Source organism: Hoplias malabaricus, chromosome 3 (assembly GCF_029633855.1).
Source record: "Hoplias malabaricus isolate fHopMal1 chromosome 3, fHopMal1.hap1, whole genome shotgun sequence".
Classification (NCBI taxonomy): Eukaryota; Metazoa; Chordata; class Actinopteri; order Characiformes; family Erythrinidae; genus Hoplias; species Hoplias malabaricus.
The window spans coordinates 43,640,835-43,658,789 of NC_089802.1; the positions used below are offsets into that span (position 1 = coordinate 43,640,835).

Below are 17,955 nucleotides of genomic sequence, written 5' to 3' on the forward strand. Positions count from 1 at the left end.
AACTTAGAAAGTCATCAGCTTCCTTTAATTCTTTTGAAGGCCATTATTTTGGATGCCTCCAAAGCTTAGTGTAATTATCCAATTACGACTCAATACACAGTGCCCTCCAGAATTATTGGCACTCTTGGTAGAGATGAGGCTAAACTCTCTCAGTCATCAGTCAACATAGATTTAGACCATAAGAAGTCCTAGGGGTACCAATATTTTTGACAGATGTTTATTTTTTTAATGGATTTGTCCCTTTTGAATAATTTTCCTATCACAGAAATGTTACTCTCCTTCAGTGTAGGTTTGATCGAATAAAGACATTTTTCTACTTTACTTTATCTTGTCCTTTTCATCGTATCTTATAAAACGGATAGTTTCTATCCTCAAATTTAATTGGCTGAGCTTGATTCAAAGTCATTTGAATTCTGTGTTCATTTTCTTAAGCACTGCTGAAATATAGCTGGTTAAACAGGCAAAGAAATAACTAACAGGCTAACCTGCTCATCCATTAAAACTCCAATAAAAACTAAAGTAGAGGAAATGTTACTTGAACATCTGTCAGACGGTATACATATCAAACACTATTCAACCTCCTTGTTTAGACCTGCCTTGAACAGATTTAAATCCAGTGTGGAAATACCAATTTCTGAAACCATTAGCTTGAAGTTTATACAGGTAATCATATAGATGTGCTAGTGGAAGTTAACATTGCTATGGTAATTTAATTTGCAAAAACAGTGCTTCTATTTTAAAACCAGTGTTTACATTTTAAACTTTACCAATACAATGTTATTTTTAATAGTACATGATGAATAACATTTCCTGTCCTGAGTTTTGATTCTTTGCTATAATAAAATCTATTATATTATCTAATGTTTGAATAATTTTATTAGCAGTAATTATTATATATTATTTTTTGAAAATGTGTATCTTATATTTGTTATCTTCTGTGGAGTATGTTTATGAAAAATGACAGTGATTTTACCACCTGTAAGAACAAACCTTATACAAATTCACATTAATTCTGCGGCCACTTATTGCTTTATTTACGATAGGCACAAATAATTCAGCAATGTAACTTATTAAAATGTGCCCCCAAGTTTGTGAATGAAGCACATAAGAATAAATATATAGAGCCATACATATTCTCTCAGTAGAAATTCTGATAATGTAATCAGATAAACGGTATTATTCTTATTCACATTTGGGAGGAAAAAACATCTCAGTGTCTCTTTACTCACTCAATTACAAAGCTGCGTCAATAGCTAATTTGTTGCACAGCAAGCAAAGTCAGTGCATGTGTTGCACAGGTGTTTACCTCAGATGGTGCTACCTCCTCTGGAGTTTTGAACCAGTTCAAAAAGATGTCCCTGTTAATCAGCGTGTTGTGCTGATATCATCTCAGGCAGGGACCCGTGCTTATGAGATTGTGAGTAATGTTCAGGCGGGCTGACAGCGCATGTGATTGCACTCCTCCCTGATGTATTTCCATAATGCCCTGCATGCATGCACATGCATCGATGTGTAACACCACTGAATTAGAATATTTTGCGACGCCTTTCATGTCATCCACAGAATATCGGGAGCATATATGCTGCCACAGAAATGTATGATAATGGTTCAAAATGCGAGAGTGCACATTTTTAACAAATAAGAAAATCCCTGGGCTTGGTAAGACTCAGATGTTGGCATTTTCCACTATGAAGGTGGGTTTGGGGAGGATTATGCTAGTACGCAGTGCGTTTCGCTGACTTAACATTTAACATGCAGCCCCAGCCCCCCCAACGGTACAGTGACATGTTCATGGATGTAATTCCTCTGATAATTTACCGTGGTATATGACTTGGCTGTGATTTAATTTTTCATGGAGTGCATGGGTTCTGGAAGCACTTAAGAGTGCAAAGGGGAGGAGTGGGGGAAGAAGAACCTACACGTTTCTATTTCCCCCACCACCCCTGTTTTCTCTGTCATCCTCTGGCTGGTCCTGGCACAGCGGTTTGTGATTTGGGTTTGTCTCTCTCCCTCTCTCTCCCTCTTTCTCTCTCTTCCCTGCTCCTGCCTCTGATGATGTCCTTTCTGCACCAGCAAGATCAGAGAGCCTGTGTGCAATTTTAATCAGTGTGGTGAGCGAGGTGGAGAGGCAGAGGGGGGGGGGGGGGGGGGGTAAGGCAAGAGAGAGAGAGTGAGGCTGTGGATTGATTGTGGTGGAGAGAGAAAGAAAGAGGGGAAAGAGAGAGTGGGTGAATGTATGAGAAAGAGCGAGAGAGAGAGAGGGAGAGAGCTAGCGCGAGAGAGTGAAAAGATGGGAGGGGGGGTGAGATAGAGGGGAGGAACAGAACCACGGTTTACGCTGTGCAGAGGCACACAGCATCAGACAGCATATGGCAGCCCTGCAGTGCTTGCAGACAAGAGAGTGTCTCTGTCAATGAGAGAGCGAGCAAGGGGGCGTGAGGAGAGAGGGACTGGTCGCAAAAAAAGGGGACCAAAAAGGAAAGAGAGCAGCGTGAATGGATGTATGAATGGGATTAGGATGAGGGCGTTTGCGCGGTACGGGATTGATGACTGCAGCCGAAGAAGGAAGGAGCCGCCGGTGGCTTTCAGGAGGAGGAGTGTATCATCTGGATGTTTTTGCTTTGTGAGCGGTGATTGCGGCCGCTGTTGCGACTGAGCGCGCCTGGGATTGGGGATATGCAGCAGAGCCTCAGGAACATCCGCCACGGGCAAGGAGAGACCTCAGAGCGTAACTGGACCGCAGGGGGAGAGAAGGAACCGCCTGCAGGATTTTCTGATGGGGATATCAAGCTTACCTGTGTTCTGCTGGATCAAGGGTCGTCTCTGCTTGTTTTGATGATGATGCGCTCTGCTCTGGCATGCTAGACCACCGGAGTGCGCTTGAGCCAAGAAGGACCAGTAGTCCTCGGATTAGAGCGAGCGGAAACCAGTCGTCATCGGGGGCCGGGTGATTTGGCCGTGGCTACCTTTGCAAGCCTCCGATGGTTTTCTGTTGGATTGAGGGATTCTGAATCAATGGTAGGGCAGAAGGGAAAAAAATTGACTTGTTCAATGTGACATGCATTTCATTTCATGAGCAGAAATGAGGCAGAGTCTGTGGACTCTCTAATCAGTCAGCATTGTTGCTTGCTCAGTTACATCGCTGGCCCAGTGAGTTCTTGAGTGTGACAGTCAATTGGTCTGTAATAGGTACTAGTTTCTGGCATTTAGAGAAGTCCTTTTTCAACCCTCTCTCTTAAGGGTCACCAACTAGTAAAGGCTGAGCTTTGCAATGCAAAGTAGCATGGGCAGTGGAGAAAAGAACACATGTATATCAGGGAGATTTCTGCTTCTTTGTATCCCACTTTAAAGGCGAAGATCATCTTGTGGCGCAAAAGTTCCATGAGAACTTTATGATCTTCCAATCCTAGCACTGACCCCCCCCCTTTAGGTCTGTGTAGTTTCATTCGATTCAAAGGGAGCATACTTGTATTTCACTCTAGCATCTTCCTCTTTTATCAAAGGACAATGCTGAATTGTCCTTCTTCACTGGACTCGCTTACTTGAAGCGGCTCTTGGAAAGGACTACCTGCTGACCACTACCTCTGCCCTTGGTCAGGCAGCGAGGGCTCCTGGTGGCTTGCTCACCAGTCTTGTCGTCTGTGTGTGTGGTGGGCCCCTGCTGCTGGTGGCCCCCGTGTCCAAGCCTGGACGCTGCCTTGCTGCTGCTGCCCTTGGCTCTGCTGGCCAAAGATGATGTGGCAGTGCCACATCTCGGCCTCTGAGTGCCGCTGCTACCGGCTGAACGGCTTCTCGCTGCTCAAACGCCTCCCTATGTCAGCAGATGCGGCAGGGAGCCGGGTGCTGGAGCAGTCGGTGGGGGAGTGGCTGGAGCACGTGGGCTTCCCTCAGTACGAGAGCAAGCTGCTGCTCAACGGATTTGACGACCTGCGCTTCATGGTAAGTCGTCTTTTGTGCCCCAGTGACAATACACCCTGTTTAGTGAATGAACTGAAAAATCTTTGACTTAGTTCCTCTTCTCAAACACTCAGTAAATGGCAATTTGTGATTTCTGCAGAAATACATGGTCAGTTATAATCTGAAAAGCTGCTGAGGGCCTTCATTGACCATATAATCATGTAGCTGAAAGCTTTATATCCCATTGGAATCAGCTTGGAAACCAACAATAAATATCTAAGCCGATATAGAATTTTGTATTTTAGGTACACTCAGTTTCCTGGACACAGTTTAAGCCTATTCTCGAGTTGCTGATTTACATTTCAAAAGTCCTTTTAGCCTAAGATTAAGCTTAATCTGAGTCTGGGAAATTGGCCCTATATGTTCAAAAATATATAGACACTTACTCTGCTGAACCAGACGTTTAATATGGAGTGGGTCCCTCTTTTGGCTCTTCAATAACAAGAAGATTACAGAGCTCAGGCTCTGATGGCCATATAGGTCTGGCTCACAAATGGCACTCCAACTCATGTCAGAGATTTTCAATGGTGCTTAATCACTTCAGAGAATACATTCCCACTGCTGCAGAAATCAGTGATTGGGAGCTTTACAGCAGCATTGGGGCTTGTGTCTGGATTCTCAAAATCATCCCATTTTACTGCCAGTACATCTTTATGGAGATTGCATAGCTTTTTACATAGAGTTGAATACCTGTGTCAGCAATTGGTAAGTGTTATATAGCTAAGTACTTTCATTAGAAGATGTGTCTGGATACAGAAAGTATAAAGAATATGTCCCTGATGTGTCTCTGTCTTTAGTGCTAATGAATTTTTGTGTGTAGTGTACTGAACTTGAATGCATGTGTGCAGGGAAGTAATGTAATGGAAGATGAAGACCTTAGGGAAATTGGCATCACAGACCCGGGCCATCGGAAGAAAATTCTTCACGCAGCAAAGAGCCTACCAAAGGTGTCTTTTATAATATTTTCACGTACAGGCGTACAGGTCAGACATATCTATGTAGTTAAAGTGCACTGAGCAAGGTCCTCTGTGCTAAATAAAGTATTCTTTGATGAATCTAGCTAGATGAATCTATGTATACATTGAAGGTGTTTTACTGTGTAGAGGATGTTTATAAAATGGTCAGATTCCGGTCCGTTTAAAAATGTTTTTAATCGGTTTGTAGGTGAAAGCCCTGGGATGTGATGGCAGTACCTCATTAGCCTCCTGGCTGGAGAACCTAGGTCTTGGAGAGTATCTCCACAACTTCCTGTCCAGTGGCTACCGCACCCTGGAGTGTGTGAAGAACCTGTGGGAGTTGGAGATTGTCAATGTAATCCACTCTTCAAAATCTCCCCTGAATTAACTCATGTACATTACACATATATTTTACTTGACATGACAGGCCAAGTTCACTGAGGTTCCCCTGGTGTTTTAAGGTGCTTTTACACCTACACCCTTAGGTGCAGACTAAATGACCTGTACTCAGCTGTTCACTGTGAACCAAAATCTGCAAAACAAACACTGGCCTTGGGCCACTTTCATCTAAGTATGCATTGTTATGTTAGAACTAAATGAGTGAATTCAACATCAGCACATGCTTTTCTCTTGGCATATCAAGGATGTACTATCTGCAAAATCAGCTTTTCCTAACAACTGATTGATCCAATATGACCATGTTCTCTTGACTTATAATTGCAGGCAAGCAATAAGCAATTAAACTGATTTTGTCACATTGACCACAGAGTTGGAATCAGGCATTAGAGACTTGATAGAAGAAATAGAAAATGATTGCCTTTTGTTCTGCTGTAATAGTGATGCATGTACAAATGTTATGAATCTTGTGCAACACAATTGGTAAAAAAAAAAATACAAAAAAAATGTTTTAATTAAAATATTGATGAAAGCGGCAATTTACGGGATCCAAGCAAGTATTCGCTGGAAGGGGTTTAAAACTCCAAAAACTCCAATAAGTCATTCCTGCTGTATGGGTGCTCTGACCATTGAAGACCAGGGTGAGAAGCAAACAATCTTGCAGAGCAAGAGGTTAAAATATGACCTTTCGTGATTTCTGCTAAAAAATAGTACTTTTGGTTTTAGGCTAAAAACAACGAAACAAAAAATTTGACTGTAAATAACAAATATTAATAAATGAGGTTAAACTGGATCGAAAAACTGTTTGTTGTTTTGGGATGGTCAGAGAAGATCTGTTTAAACAGCTTGAGCAGCAGAGTAGTGTCCGCTATGTAGAACCATATTTCACCTGTTTGCCTGTGCAGACCACACTCAAAATTGAACATGAGACTGCAGAGTTGAACCCTGAGCATGTTGGGGAAGTGTTCTGGGTGGCCATGGAAGCCAGACCCAGACTCAGCAGGAGAAAGCAGTCATGCAAGAGTGGGAGGTGGCAAGATGTAAAGTTTGTTGATAAAGAAAACTAAATAGAGAGAGGAAAGTTTATCGTGCATGGACGGTGTGGGAGGAGATGTATTGGGCATGGTCCTTCACCACTAGATGACTTTATAAGTCTATTTAATGTTTCTACAAGATACAAGATTTCTAAGATATATGTATCACTATCACTGTGTACGTAAGGTACAATGCTCACAAATTTGTGTACTGCAGGTTTAAACACCACTGAAAACATTGTGTTCTAAATGATTTACAGAATTCAGCTCAGCAACAGATGCAGAAAGAAAAGTTTTGAACGCTATCTGTAACTATGCTTTTTAAAACGAGTGACAAATGCACAAAATAATTGTGCAAATTACGAAGTATAAAATAAAATAAAGCTGTATTTTTGTTCAGCTTTTTGTTCACAGCTTCCACTCCACCTAAAATGATGAAGCTATTATTTTTTTGGCTCAAAATGCACCTAAGAATCTTAGGCGCCAGAGTGTAACTGCTGCACCATTTATTATGCAATTGCAAATATGAATAAAAGTTTAATTCAGTTTTGTTAAATAGTGGAATTCATTGTCATGGATGACCATTCTCTATTGTTGATGGAGCAGGAATCTCTGGCAGGTGATGTGGCCCACACTATACTGAAATAATTGTAGTAGGCATACTTTAAGTTTTTTAATACTTTGGTTTTCAGCTGAATGAGTTGAATTTTCATGTCAATGCATATAAACTTTAGTGTCCTTTTTTTTGACCTCAAGTAGTTCTAATATGTATATTTTGCCATTGTGATATATGTTAATGATATGTATTTTGCTGTCTTCATTAGACTTGAGCATAAATATGATTGGCTCTGGCCTGATTTGCAATGTGTCCTGTCTTGGGTAGGTGTTAAAAATTGGCCCAGTCGGCCACAGGAAGAGAATCATTGCTTCCATAGCGGAGCGACCATATGAAGAGGCACCTTCAAAGTCCAACCGCTTCTCCCAGCTCAAGGTAGTGTACATGTTGTGTATCAAGTCATTGCTGTAAAAAGAAACAGGAAGTAAAATATTCTGAACATTAATGTATGATAATGTAAGATTTAAGTAGATGTAAGTATCATCTAGATCACTGTTGATAGTTTGGTAATTAAAAGGTACAGAATATAAAAGGTAGCTACTATTGTAAAATAGGGTGGACCCAAGACAGCGATGATGTATAACATTTCAAACCATATAATATGCATTGCGATCAAAAAGGTCTCTATCCACTGCTCAGAGACTTGTGGATGCACAATATAGTACTCTCAGCGCAAAGTTCCCAGTAATGGTTAGGCTATTTTTATCAGGCTGCATTAATTATATAGTTGTGTGTGTGTTTTAGATTCAGGACCTCTTGTCCCAGAACCCGCCTCTTGGTTACATGGACCCATATACAAGTCGCTCCATGGACATGCTGCTGCCCTTGAGTGAATTTGGGAGGAGAGGCAGAGGGCTGGATCAGGAGTGCAGTGTCTCGCTTCGCTCTTACAGTGAGAGGCCACGCTCACATGTGAGTCTTCTAACTGAGAGAGGAATGCTGTAAAGCTCTGATGTTTGTTCTCAGGCTTAGGGTGTTAAAACTGTTCATTCTCTTGGTCTTTACTGGTTCCAGCACCAATTGCTCAGAAGAGCAGAGAAAAAGGTTGAGCCACTGCTTGCAACCAGTCGGCTGTGAGCTATGTTCCTAATAAATCATTGAAAACAGGAACAGGAAGACTTGTACCCTCGTGCATACACTACATCACAAAAAATATGTGATGTAGAAAATTACATGTATTTCATTCCAAAACACTTGGATCTAACATTGAGCTGATCTCCCCTTTGCCACACCAACAGTATTCACTTTATTAGTAATGCATAACAGATTCTGGAACATCATTTCCACAGGACCATTGGTTAGGTCAGGCACTAATATTAGGAGATAGGATGTCAAGTGTCTGTCCAGGCCAGTTAAGACTCTTTCATAATAAACTTACCAAATCACACCTTGTGCACAAAGGCATTGTTATGCCAAAAGAGGAAATGGTATTCCTCAGTATACTGCTACATATTTGGATATGAATGCTGCTATTTGATACAGCATGTAAATTTCCCTTCATTGGAAGGGCCAAACCATGAAAAATAAACCATTATTCCTCCTCCAACTATTTTTCCATTTTTTTTCAGTTTCACCCAATGAAGATTGCCTTCTCTGGATAAACCAAGATTGATTAAATAACAAACCATTATAATAATTATTCATCAGAATGCACTTTCATTGTTCCACACTCCAATAGTGGCGTGGTTTACAAATGCTATTGCAAATGATGATCTAAGGCCTGCGCGAAACTAGTCAATCATTGAAACACAACTTGTTTCAGCACCCTCTCTAGTTTCACCAAGCTTTTGGTGATCTTACTTCAGAATAACAACACTTACAGTTAAGAGGGGCAGCAAAACTTTTACACATTTGTTGGACAATTTGGCATTCCATAAAAGTGCTACACTAAAATACATTATGTTCTTCAGTGCAACCCATGCTCCTGCCAGGATGTTTGCTTTTATGCACCTGTGATCACACTAACTAGGAGGAATGCCAAATTTTTGGTAATTAGTGTGTATATCGCTTCAGAAATCAATACATTTCAAGCTACCTATTGATACCCTTGATTTCAGAAAATATTCTGGAAAGTTGAACAAAGCTAAAGTTACTTGCTTTTGGCTTGGATTGTGCTAATGTCACCGGTTTGTTGTTCTCTTCATGTATATGCTTCTGAAGGACCGTCATACAGATCGACATAGGGAATCTCGGCTAAACTTGCGGTCCACAGCCCAGTCTGCCGCCTACGCCACAGTCTCTACATGGCACCACCATCCTGAGAAGCTCATCACTGAGGCTTGTACCTATGAAGCTAGTGTAAGATGTTTCTATACATGTCTGCATATTCACAAGTGGATAAGCTGTGCATATATTTGAATAAATTATTCAAGAGTTTAACTGAAGTCCCCAAAAAGATGAGAATTTATTTTTGATGAGCTGAGCATAAAATTCAAATAACATACTTTACACTACGCAGGTTTATTTTGAAATGTTTAGAGCTATAATTGCTGCGTTTATAGACTTAGCTACCTGTTAGTTCATTAGTAAAACCTAAGTCAGCCAAAGCATTCACCATATTAAATTGATCTTCAAAATGTTTTATTTCTTGCAATCTTTCCTGTGTCCTGTCATGTTTGAAGGCATATTGTAAAGTGTTTTCTTAACACATTTAGTCACTGGATGATTAATCTGTCCATGCTCTCCACACAATTCCCTTTCATAGCAACTGTCTCTAAGTTGGACTGGATTTTTAGGTTGATGTTATTTACCTTGTATACATGTAGGTGGTCAAGCTGCTAACATAGATGTGTAGTTTAGTAGCATACCTTCAGATGGTAGTGTTCTACAGTAACTCCACACATGTTGCTTTATAGATTGAGTAGACTGAAATTTTGGATTATTTAAAAACAGTCTGTAAAGCTTGCCAAACCTGCAACAGTGGTGCAACACTTCCATATAAAGGATCGATGACATCACTGTTTCAAAGATTGAAATGGTAAAGAAAAACATGCCGTGGCTTGTCATATAATAGTGTAGATAGGTATTTAGAAAATAATGAAGCTGAACTTAAAGGTGCTGCCTACAATTTCAATCTGGTGCACGTTTTGTAAAATTCTGAGAATCTTTCCTCATGATTTGCTAGCTCTTCTCCCTGTCTACTCTCTATGTTCTGGAAAAAAACGTCTGGTGTTCATACTCACCCTGGGAGCCTGTAAATGGGAAACAAAGAATGTGGCTTGGACCGAACACCAAATCATTACTCCAGCCATTCAGCAACAGAGGATTTTTGTGCTCGTTCACAGGACAGGGGAAGGGGAGAAGCAGGGGAGAACAGAACTTACAGGAATTGTCAAGGAAAGAAAGGGAATCTGGAGACATTTGCATGGTAGAGAGACTTCTGAACATTGAAAACCATGAAAGTTATTGAAAATATTGCTTTATTCCTTCTCCATATGTGGGTAACATTGACTTATTTTGCTGTTTCACAGATTCAGAAAGTTACATTACTTATGGTGGAACAGACTCGGGAGGTGGGGGTGGGGGTGGGGGGGTTTATCATTGTTAACTTTGCATAAGCGTACACACCACATGAGCATACTACAAAACTACACTTGAATTGCAAATGAGATTTTGTGGTAATTCAAACTGTGAATAAAGCTTACGGACCGGTTCAACTTCAACCACGAACAAGCTAAAGTCGGCTTCTTACTCAAATCTACCTTTAAAAATGTGGGGGAAAAAGGCCTGGCAATGTAAGGATTGTTCTTCAGAAACATAGACAGCACCTGTAAGGTTCATTCAAAATTTGATTAGAAGAAATATACTAAAGAAGTTATTATGCTATAAGAACTCTGAAGAATGTGTACACTAGTGTGAGGAGGGGAACTTTGTTAAATCTTCAGTTAGCAACATTTATGAACAATGTGTAAATAGCCTGAGACTTAATGCCAAACTGTTTTCTTTGTAGTATCTGGGCTCTGTGATTATAAGAGACCTGAGAGGTATTGAATCTACTCAGGACGCCTGTGCAAGAATTAGGGTAAACACAACTGCATTTTTACTTTTCACATTGTTTGAACTGATCTGTTTTACCTGTTTCTTTGCTTTGTCAGTTCTAATTATCTGTCAATATTCATCAATATTTTACATCCATACAAATCCATGTATTTTAAATGATCCAGTTAACTAATATAGAACAAGGGTATAAAAGCCTCCTATCACATCAGCTTACAACATTAACAAGCACATCCCCTTGTGTCTCATAATATCTATCAGAAATCAAAAGACCATCGGAAAGGCCCTGTCATAATCCTGTCCATCACCTACAGAGGAGTTAAGTTTATCGATGCAGCCACAAAGGTAAGAGGCCATAGTCCATCTGTCTAATTTGACGAAAACTAAGCCCGCTATTTAATACCAACTGTTTTCAATTTTCACTGTACTTGGTTTATGAGAAATAAAATCAAAATGCTGTCTGATATTTACACTGTGTAAATCTTCCATAATAAACAGACCAACAAATATGTTCCAAATTTTAGTTTTACATTTTCTTCCCAGGCTATAGTGGCAGAGCACGAAATTCAAAACATCTCCTGTGCAGCGCAGGACCCTGATGATCTTCGCACTTTTGCCTACATAACGAAAGATCTGAAGTCTGGGAACCACTTCTGCCATGTCTTCACTACAGTGGAAGTGGTGAGGGCATTATACACTCTGCACTCAGATAGGCTCCAGGACAATATCTCTTTATGTTAAAGAGATACTGACTAATATACTTTGAGATGCATTAAGTATAGCTTAGGCTTTTAAGTAACCTATGGTTTTTTCTTGACCACTTTAAACAGCCACATTTTCTCAGCTGAACTTAAAGGGCATATATTCTGTAAATCAGTTGATCAGTGTAGCACATACACACATTTTTTCTTATTAAAGTCTGAAATCTGAATTTTTGGCTTTACTGTATTGGCTTGCTGTGTTTTTGAGTCTCACTGTAGGCAATGCTGCAGATGGTTTTGTGAAGATGCAAGTCTTGCCAAATCTGAGACGTGTCAAAAAATAAATAATACATTGTAAATAAATATATTCAGTTTTCAACAGTTTAGCACCGTGGCGTGATGAGGTGTTTCAGTAGCAGGTTTCTGTATATATTTCTGTATGGACTGATTCTCTGATGGGTTGTGCCTTTTTCCATCATCCCACATGTTCACTGTGACTGACAGTAGTTTGGTAAATTATCATCAAGTTGCTGATATGTATCAGTTATATAAACAGTTAACTCCTATATAAAACACACCAACATTATGTGAATAGTTACAACAGCCAAATTGTCCTTTCAATAAATGCAGGCAATTTTTGCCCTGATAAAGAATATAATATATCAGTCTTGCAAGGCACTGTTTCCAAAAAGCCTGGGTAATTCTAAGGGTGAATGAGAATTTAGAAAATTACAGGTGGAAATAATTTTTTTCTGCATGTCTTTTACATTTTTTTCTTACACTTACTCTGAACAGTGTACTGGTCTTTCCTCACACAGACACAGACCTATGAGATCATTCTAACTCTGGGGCAGGCCTTTGAGGTGGCCTATCAGATGGCTCTTCAGGCACAGAAAGCTCGGCGTCACAGTTCCTACGTCGGTCCAGTGTCAGAGATCATTGAGACCAAGACCAGCAGACCGACGTCACAGTATCGCAACAGCATGCGTCGGTCAATGGTGAGCAACAGTCTTAAACATTTACAATGAAGGCTATAATATTGTGCAATTGAAATAAGTTCTGAAAGTTTGCAGATTGACGCTGTAGGAGCAAAACCATGTATATCCAAGCTTTTATTGTTTTAACAAAATTTAAAAATAAAAATAACAAATAAAAACTTACAGCTGCTTGCTTTTCCGTGTAAAAATTTCACAAACAGACAAAGGAAAGTGCTCCAAAATAACTTACATTAAATGTTCTGAAATATTTTGGCTGTTTTTAGAGATACAAGGTTATGTTCCCCTCTTGGTATATCAGGCATTGCATGCTGCAGATTTGCCTGTTGTTCCCTGTCCGGACTGATTTTTGTCTTGTCGTCTCCTGTCCTTGGCTGTTGTCCTTGGCCTTTAATACATATGTGTGCCTCTGCTCTCGCTCCTCCTCCTTCCCAGGGTGCACCTGTACTTGAATGCCGCTGCTGCTACTGTCACACCTGCTCCGCCCACCGCCCCTCCTACCTCCCGCTGCCCTCTGTCAGCCCTGGAGTCCAGGTTCTGCACTTCTTTCATTCTTTTTTTTCTTTTTGTCTCTCTCTTTTTACTCTCCCTCACATACTCCCATTTTCTCTACCAATCATTTCCACCCTAGAACTAATTTCCCTGCCACCTTTTAATTCTTTCGCCTTTCTCGACTTTGTTTAAAGTACACTTTTTGTGGCCATCAGCTTTACACAAATTCAGGTTCCGATATTTCTATGAGGGTGTTGCAATGTTTGTTCCATGGGGAACTTAATGAGAAACAGAGGTTTGTGAATTGGATCATCTATATTTCAGTGTTCATGGCAGGATTTTATGTGTCTGACTCAGAGGTTTTAGCTTGAGGTTTGGCTTCTTTATGTTTTGATGCTTAATTATGGTTAGGGAACACTTCTCCCATAAACCATGCCAAGCTATAAAGGTCATCCTTGAAATGTAAAAATGGAACCTGTTTTCAAAATTGCATTAGGATGCAGTAATATCTTTAGTCATGTCCTCTCAAGACAGGTTGAATAATCCCAGTGGAGGCTGGCCTATTGTGGGAGAATGTTTTTCTATAAAACTGTCTTCAAGAACTGTGTCATTATGCTTTAAACATCATCGCTGTCGACTTTTGAAAAATCCACATTGGCACTTTGATGTACTTAAAGGACACTCCAGCCAAAATAAAAAATTTATCCGTTGCTACATTTGTAAACTCTAATGCAGTAGTCTACAGAGAAGAATTTTGTGGTAAAGTCTTCTGGAAGGTGCTTTGTATTGATTTTTTTTTTGTTTGTTTTTGAAGGCAAGCTTTTATATTTTTTCTCATCTGGTGAGTCAGATGATCTAAAATATTTTAAATAAGTGAATCAGATCATTATTACAGCTGAGACACTGGCTTATTTAAGCTACAGAAAGCACGTATCATATGAGAAGGACAACAAGATACTTTGTCTTAGTTTGGCTGGAAGGGTAAAACCTGTTTTTGGTTCACATTTTCTGCTGAGTAAAGATAGACTTTTTTCTTAGCGCTTCCTTGTGCTTTGTTAGCTGATGTACGAATTGGATAATATAGCCTATAGAACAGCAGCTAGTCTAGCTGTCAGGATTGGCTGACACCACAGGGATGGCCAGTGGTTGTGCATTGTGGGTGTAAGACATGCAAAGCACTGTAGTGAGAGAACAATAATGAATGTCAACATGAAAATGACACGTTATTGACATCCTATCAGACTGACAGATAAAATGCTGCACTACATAATACTACACAACAAAGAACACTAGGTTTAAGCTGGAGTGCCTCTTTAAGAATACGGCAAGTCTCCTTGACTAGTAAAACAAGTATGTTCATTTTGTATTTGGCACTTACACACTTAAGATTTTAAAATATGACAATAGTGTAATGCATTGACTGTGAGCTAGGAAGTGTGCAGCTGAGATTGTGCTTGCTGCTGGCCTTTTTTTCTTGCTAGCTTTCCATGCTACTTTAGCCAGATTTAATGATGGTAAATAATTATAGAAAATGTATCTTTGAATTTCTGTACTTTATGGGCATTACTTGTTGTTTGTTTCTTTATAACAATAATGGTATGGCAATTTTCCCATGTTAGTTCAGCAAAACCACATGTGAACTAGCAAAAAGGTCTAGACACCACTTCTGGTGTGTGTTTAATTTTGAAGGTGATTTCTCCTACACCGTGTCCATTCTATGGCACACGAGGTGGGCGATCCGTTGGCTGGCGTCCAGTCCCAGTCTCATGCCCCACTCCCCCTCCTCCTCGGCAGATGGACCACGCAGAGCAGGAGACGGACGCGCAGTCCTTGGGCAGCACCAGCTGGCTCTTCGACCCTCGCGACTCCTCGAGGCCACCCAGCAGCGCCAAGTACGAGACCACCATATTCTGAAGTGGGGGTACAGCCCTAAAACCCCACCCCCCCAAACACACACCTGTGGCACCCCTTTCCAACTTGATCCACTCTTGCCCCCTGAGAAAACTTTATTGCCCTGTGCCTTCTCACTGTGATTTGTAGCCTCCCTCAGGGCAAGATCTACTCCCTGCACTCCCCTCCCCCCGCCAGCCCTCGCCTGTGTAGCCCTGTATTTCCTCTTCTCCATGTTGAACTGGGTGCTGGATTTCCTGGACCCCGTCCTCCAGGTGCCCTCCTTGAATTCTCCCGTCTCCATCTGACGGCCTGCTCAATCGCCTCTGAATGGTTTAGCCTGATTTTTTTTTTTTTTTTTTTATCACAGTGCTGAATGTTTACGGTCCAACCTCTCATATCAGTGGGTTTTGCCGCTGTGAAGCCTCTGAGCACAAATTGAAGTGTAGCTGTATTCTCATGTAGTTCAGAGACCTGTAGCATTTATATCTTTCCATTATATTAATTTATTTTATTTTTTTTCCTTTGGCTGACATGAACCAAACTCTGTTAGCACAACCACAAACATTTTATCAGATCAGCACAGCAATACTGTCATGACCAGTGTTGAACATTATTAGCAGATCATTACCATTTCTAGATGCGATGTACAACAAAATCCCTTTCGCACTCTGCCCCCGAGCACTATATCCCTCCCTTCTGTCGAATCTTTCTAGCTTGACTCACATTTCTGTAGCCTTTCTTTTTCATCACCAGTGTGCTGTTCTGTATTCCCAATTCACACCCAGTGCTTCCTCTGTCTTACCAGGCGTCTGCAGCTGTGAGGGCCTCTGAAGAGCACCTATTCCAGTTTTGCGCACAAACCGTGTAGTCTGGGATTTGAAATGCAATAATGAGTAAAGAAGGAAACAGGGAGCAGGCTTAATAGAATTCAGCCCCAAAACGCCACTAAACGTCCAAGGCCATATTCTCCACTGTTATGTTCCTATAAATCTTAACATGCAAAATCATCATGACAATGTTGTTGGCTGCATTGATCATCCCTTGTTTTCCCCCTCCTTACTTTAGCATATATGTAGCATCATCAGGGCTATGACTAAGTGTGGTAAATCGCAGCATGACTTTTGAATTAACCATGGTTAATTTCAAGTGAAATTCGTGAGCAGTTTTGTATTTGTATTCTTACATTGAAACATCACTTAGTAAATACAGTATTTGTGCATATCTGTTCAAGCGCTTTTTGATTGTTGGTTTGTTTTCGTAAGTATGACCCGCTTACCTCAATTGGACATGTTCACAACACAGGCATTCATAGGAGAGTGTTTTAGAATTCAAATAGCTGTAAATGTTTAGGCCTGCTTTCAGCTTAAAAGAATCCAATCATGGACTCAATTATGCACCATATGTGAGAATTGGAACTATAGCGGGAGGGGATCAAGAGGAAGATATTCCAAACACAATGGAGAGGCTCTTATCAGCTTATTGCCCATTTTGACTACTGCTCGCCTTCATGTGAATGAAATTTAAATCAACTCTGATTTATTGGATTTGCTCCAGCAAGGATGAAGGATGGGCCATTGGGGGGACATTTTTCCCGTCAGGCTTCAGTCCTGCCTTTTACGTTTGAAGCTTCTTTGATAAGAGATTCCCCAATTGTTGTTTCATTCAGATAAACTGCCCTCTAAACAAGCAGTGTTTGATACAGTCCAGGTTTTTGGTCATATTTTGTTGTATGTTCCTTGCTGTGAATGTTGTGTGTACGGTTGGCTGTTGTTCACGCTCCAGTTGCACTGCTTGTCTCTGAGTCCTGTTCCTGAGGTCGACTGTTAAAACTGTGCTGGTTCCTCTGTGACCATGTTGCACATCCTCAGCCTCCTGACCATTACATCCACACACTGTCACTTGCCATCAGCCTCTCATTTGTTTGCCATTGTTGGTTTGCACTCATTTCACAATCTGCCTCTCACTGACCTCTGCTGTCCAACTCAATTCACACCATCACATTTGTATTATATGTCACCTTTGTACGTTTTGCTTGACAGTGTTCATTTTAGCATAATCTATAATGTTGTTTCCGATTTTGTACTTTAAAACATTACCATACTGCTAGACTCACTTAAAAAAATCAGATGGCTAAAGAGGAATTCACCTTTCTAAAATTAAATATATTTTTTCCTGTGTAGCTGACTCCACCTTTCAAGTTTCCGGACACCAAGGTGTGAATAGAAGGGGAATCAGGTGAAACGTTACACAAAAGTGAGTGAGAGAACAAGAGATTTGGTGGCACTAAATTATGGCATGAGGAGAGCGATCCAGTACTGCGATTACTCCTACTATGAGCTTAGGCAAGAGTGCAATTTAGAGGATTTGCTTGTGAGACGGGCCTGTGTGCATCACGTCAACTGTTACACAGCCACAGCATGCTTGTCTTTTATATGTTTGAATAAACTCACTATTTACTTGACTATTTAACAACAGCGAAAAACATAGACCATCTCCAAGAGGTCACAGACTTGGAATTTTTTGGAAAAACTGTGAAAAACTGGAGTAGCATCCTAGTAATGAGCACTGTGTGGACAACTAACATTTTTAGGAAATTCCCACCCCCCCCCCTTTTAACTTGGAGTTCGTGTAGAAACACATAACTCCCAGACAGAAGGACACCAAGACTGATTATAGCAAAACATGTTCATTTAGGCTAAATGCACTAAAGGTGGATACGTCTCACTTTTACAGCAATGAAGTTACATTCTGTTCACTAAAGGGCTGCTTTTAGTATTGTTTGGACGGCTTGAGTGACCTTAGAAGCAGAGCCAATCTAGTTCTAAGAGTACGCCTGAAAAAGAAACACCTAAATCAGCAAAACTAAGTCCTCCTTTATAAATCATAATGAACACTACATCTGCATCTAGAAAATTGTTT

General features: G+C 40.6%; 1 protein-coding gene across 3 annotated transcripts; it reads left to right on the top strand.

The window, feature by feature from the left end:
* The first annotated feature begins 2,529 nt into the window (after nucleotides 1–2,529).
* anks1ab (ankyrin repeat and sterile alpha motif domain containing 1Ab) lies at nucleotides 2,530–17,912 on the top strand. 3 transcript variants are annotated; one of them, XM_066665084.1, is made up of 12 exons: nucleotides 2,530–3,939; nucleotides 4,806–4,904; nucleotides 5,122–5,268; nucleotides 7,227–7,334; nucleotides 7,704–7,871; nucleotides 9,120–9,257; nucleotides 10,909–10,980; nucleotides 11,217–11,300; nucleotides 11,499–11,636; nucleotides 12,475–12,654; nucleotides 13,087–13,185; nucleotides 17,217–17,912. In XM_066665084.1, exons 1-12 carry the CDS (start codon nucleotides 3,733–3,735, stop codon nucleotides 17,253–17,255), a joined length of 1,479 nt encoding a protein of 492 aa, XP_066521181.1. In that variant the 5' UTR covers nucleotides 2,530–3,732; the 3' UTR covers nucleotides 17,256–17,912. The 3 variants fall into 3 exon arrangements, with proteins under 3 accessions (XP_066521181.1, XP_066521179.1, XP_066521180.1); XM_066665082.1 differs by lacking the exon at nucleotides 17,217–17,912 and adding an exon at nucleotides 14,833–15,310; XM_066665083.1 differs by lacking the exon at nucleotides 17,217–17,912 and adding an exon at nucleotides 14,938–15,310.
* Nucleotides 17,913–17,955: the final 43 nt, after the last annotated feature.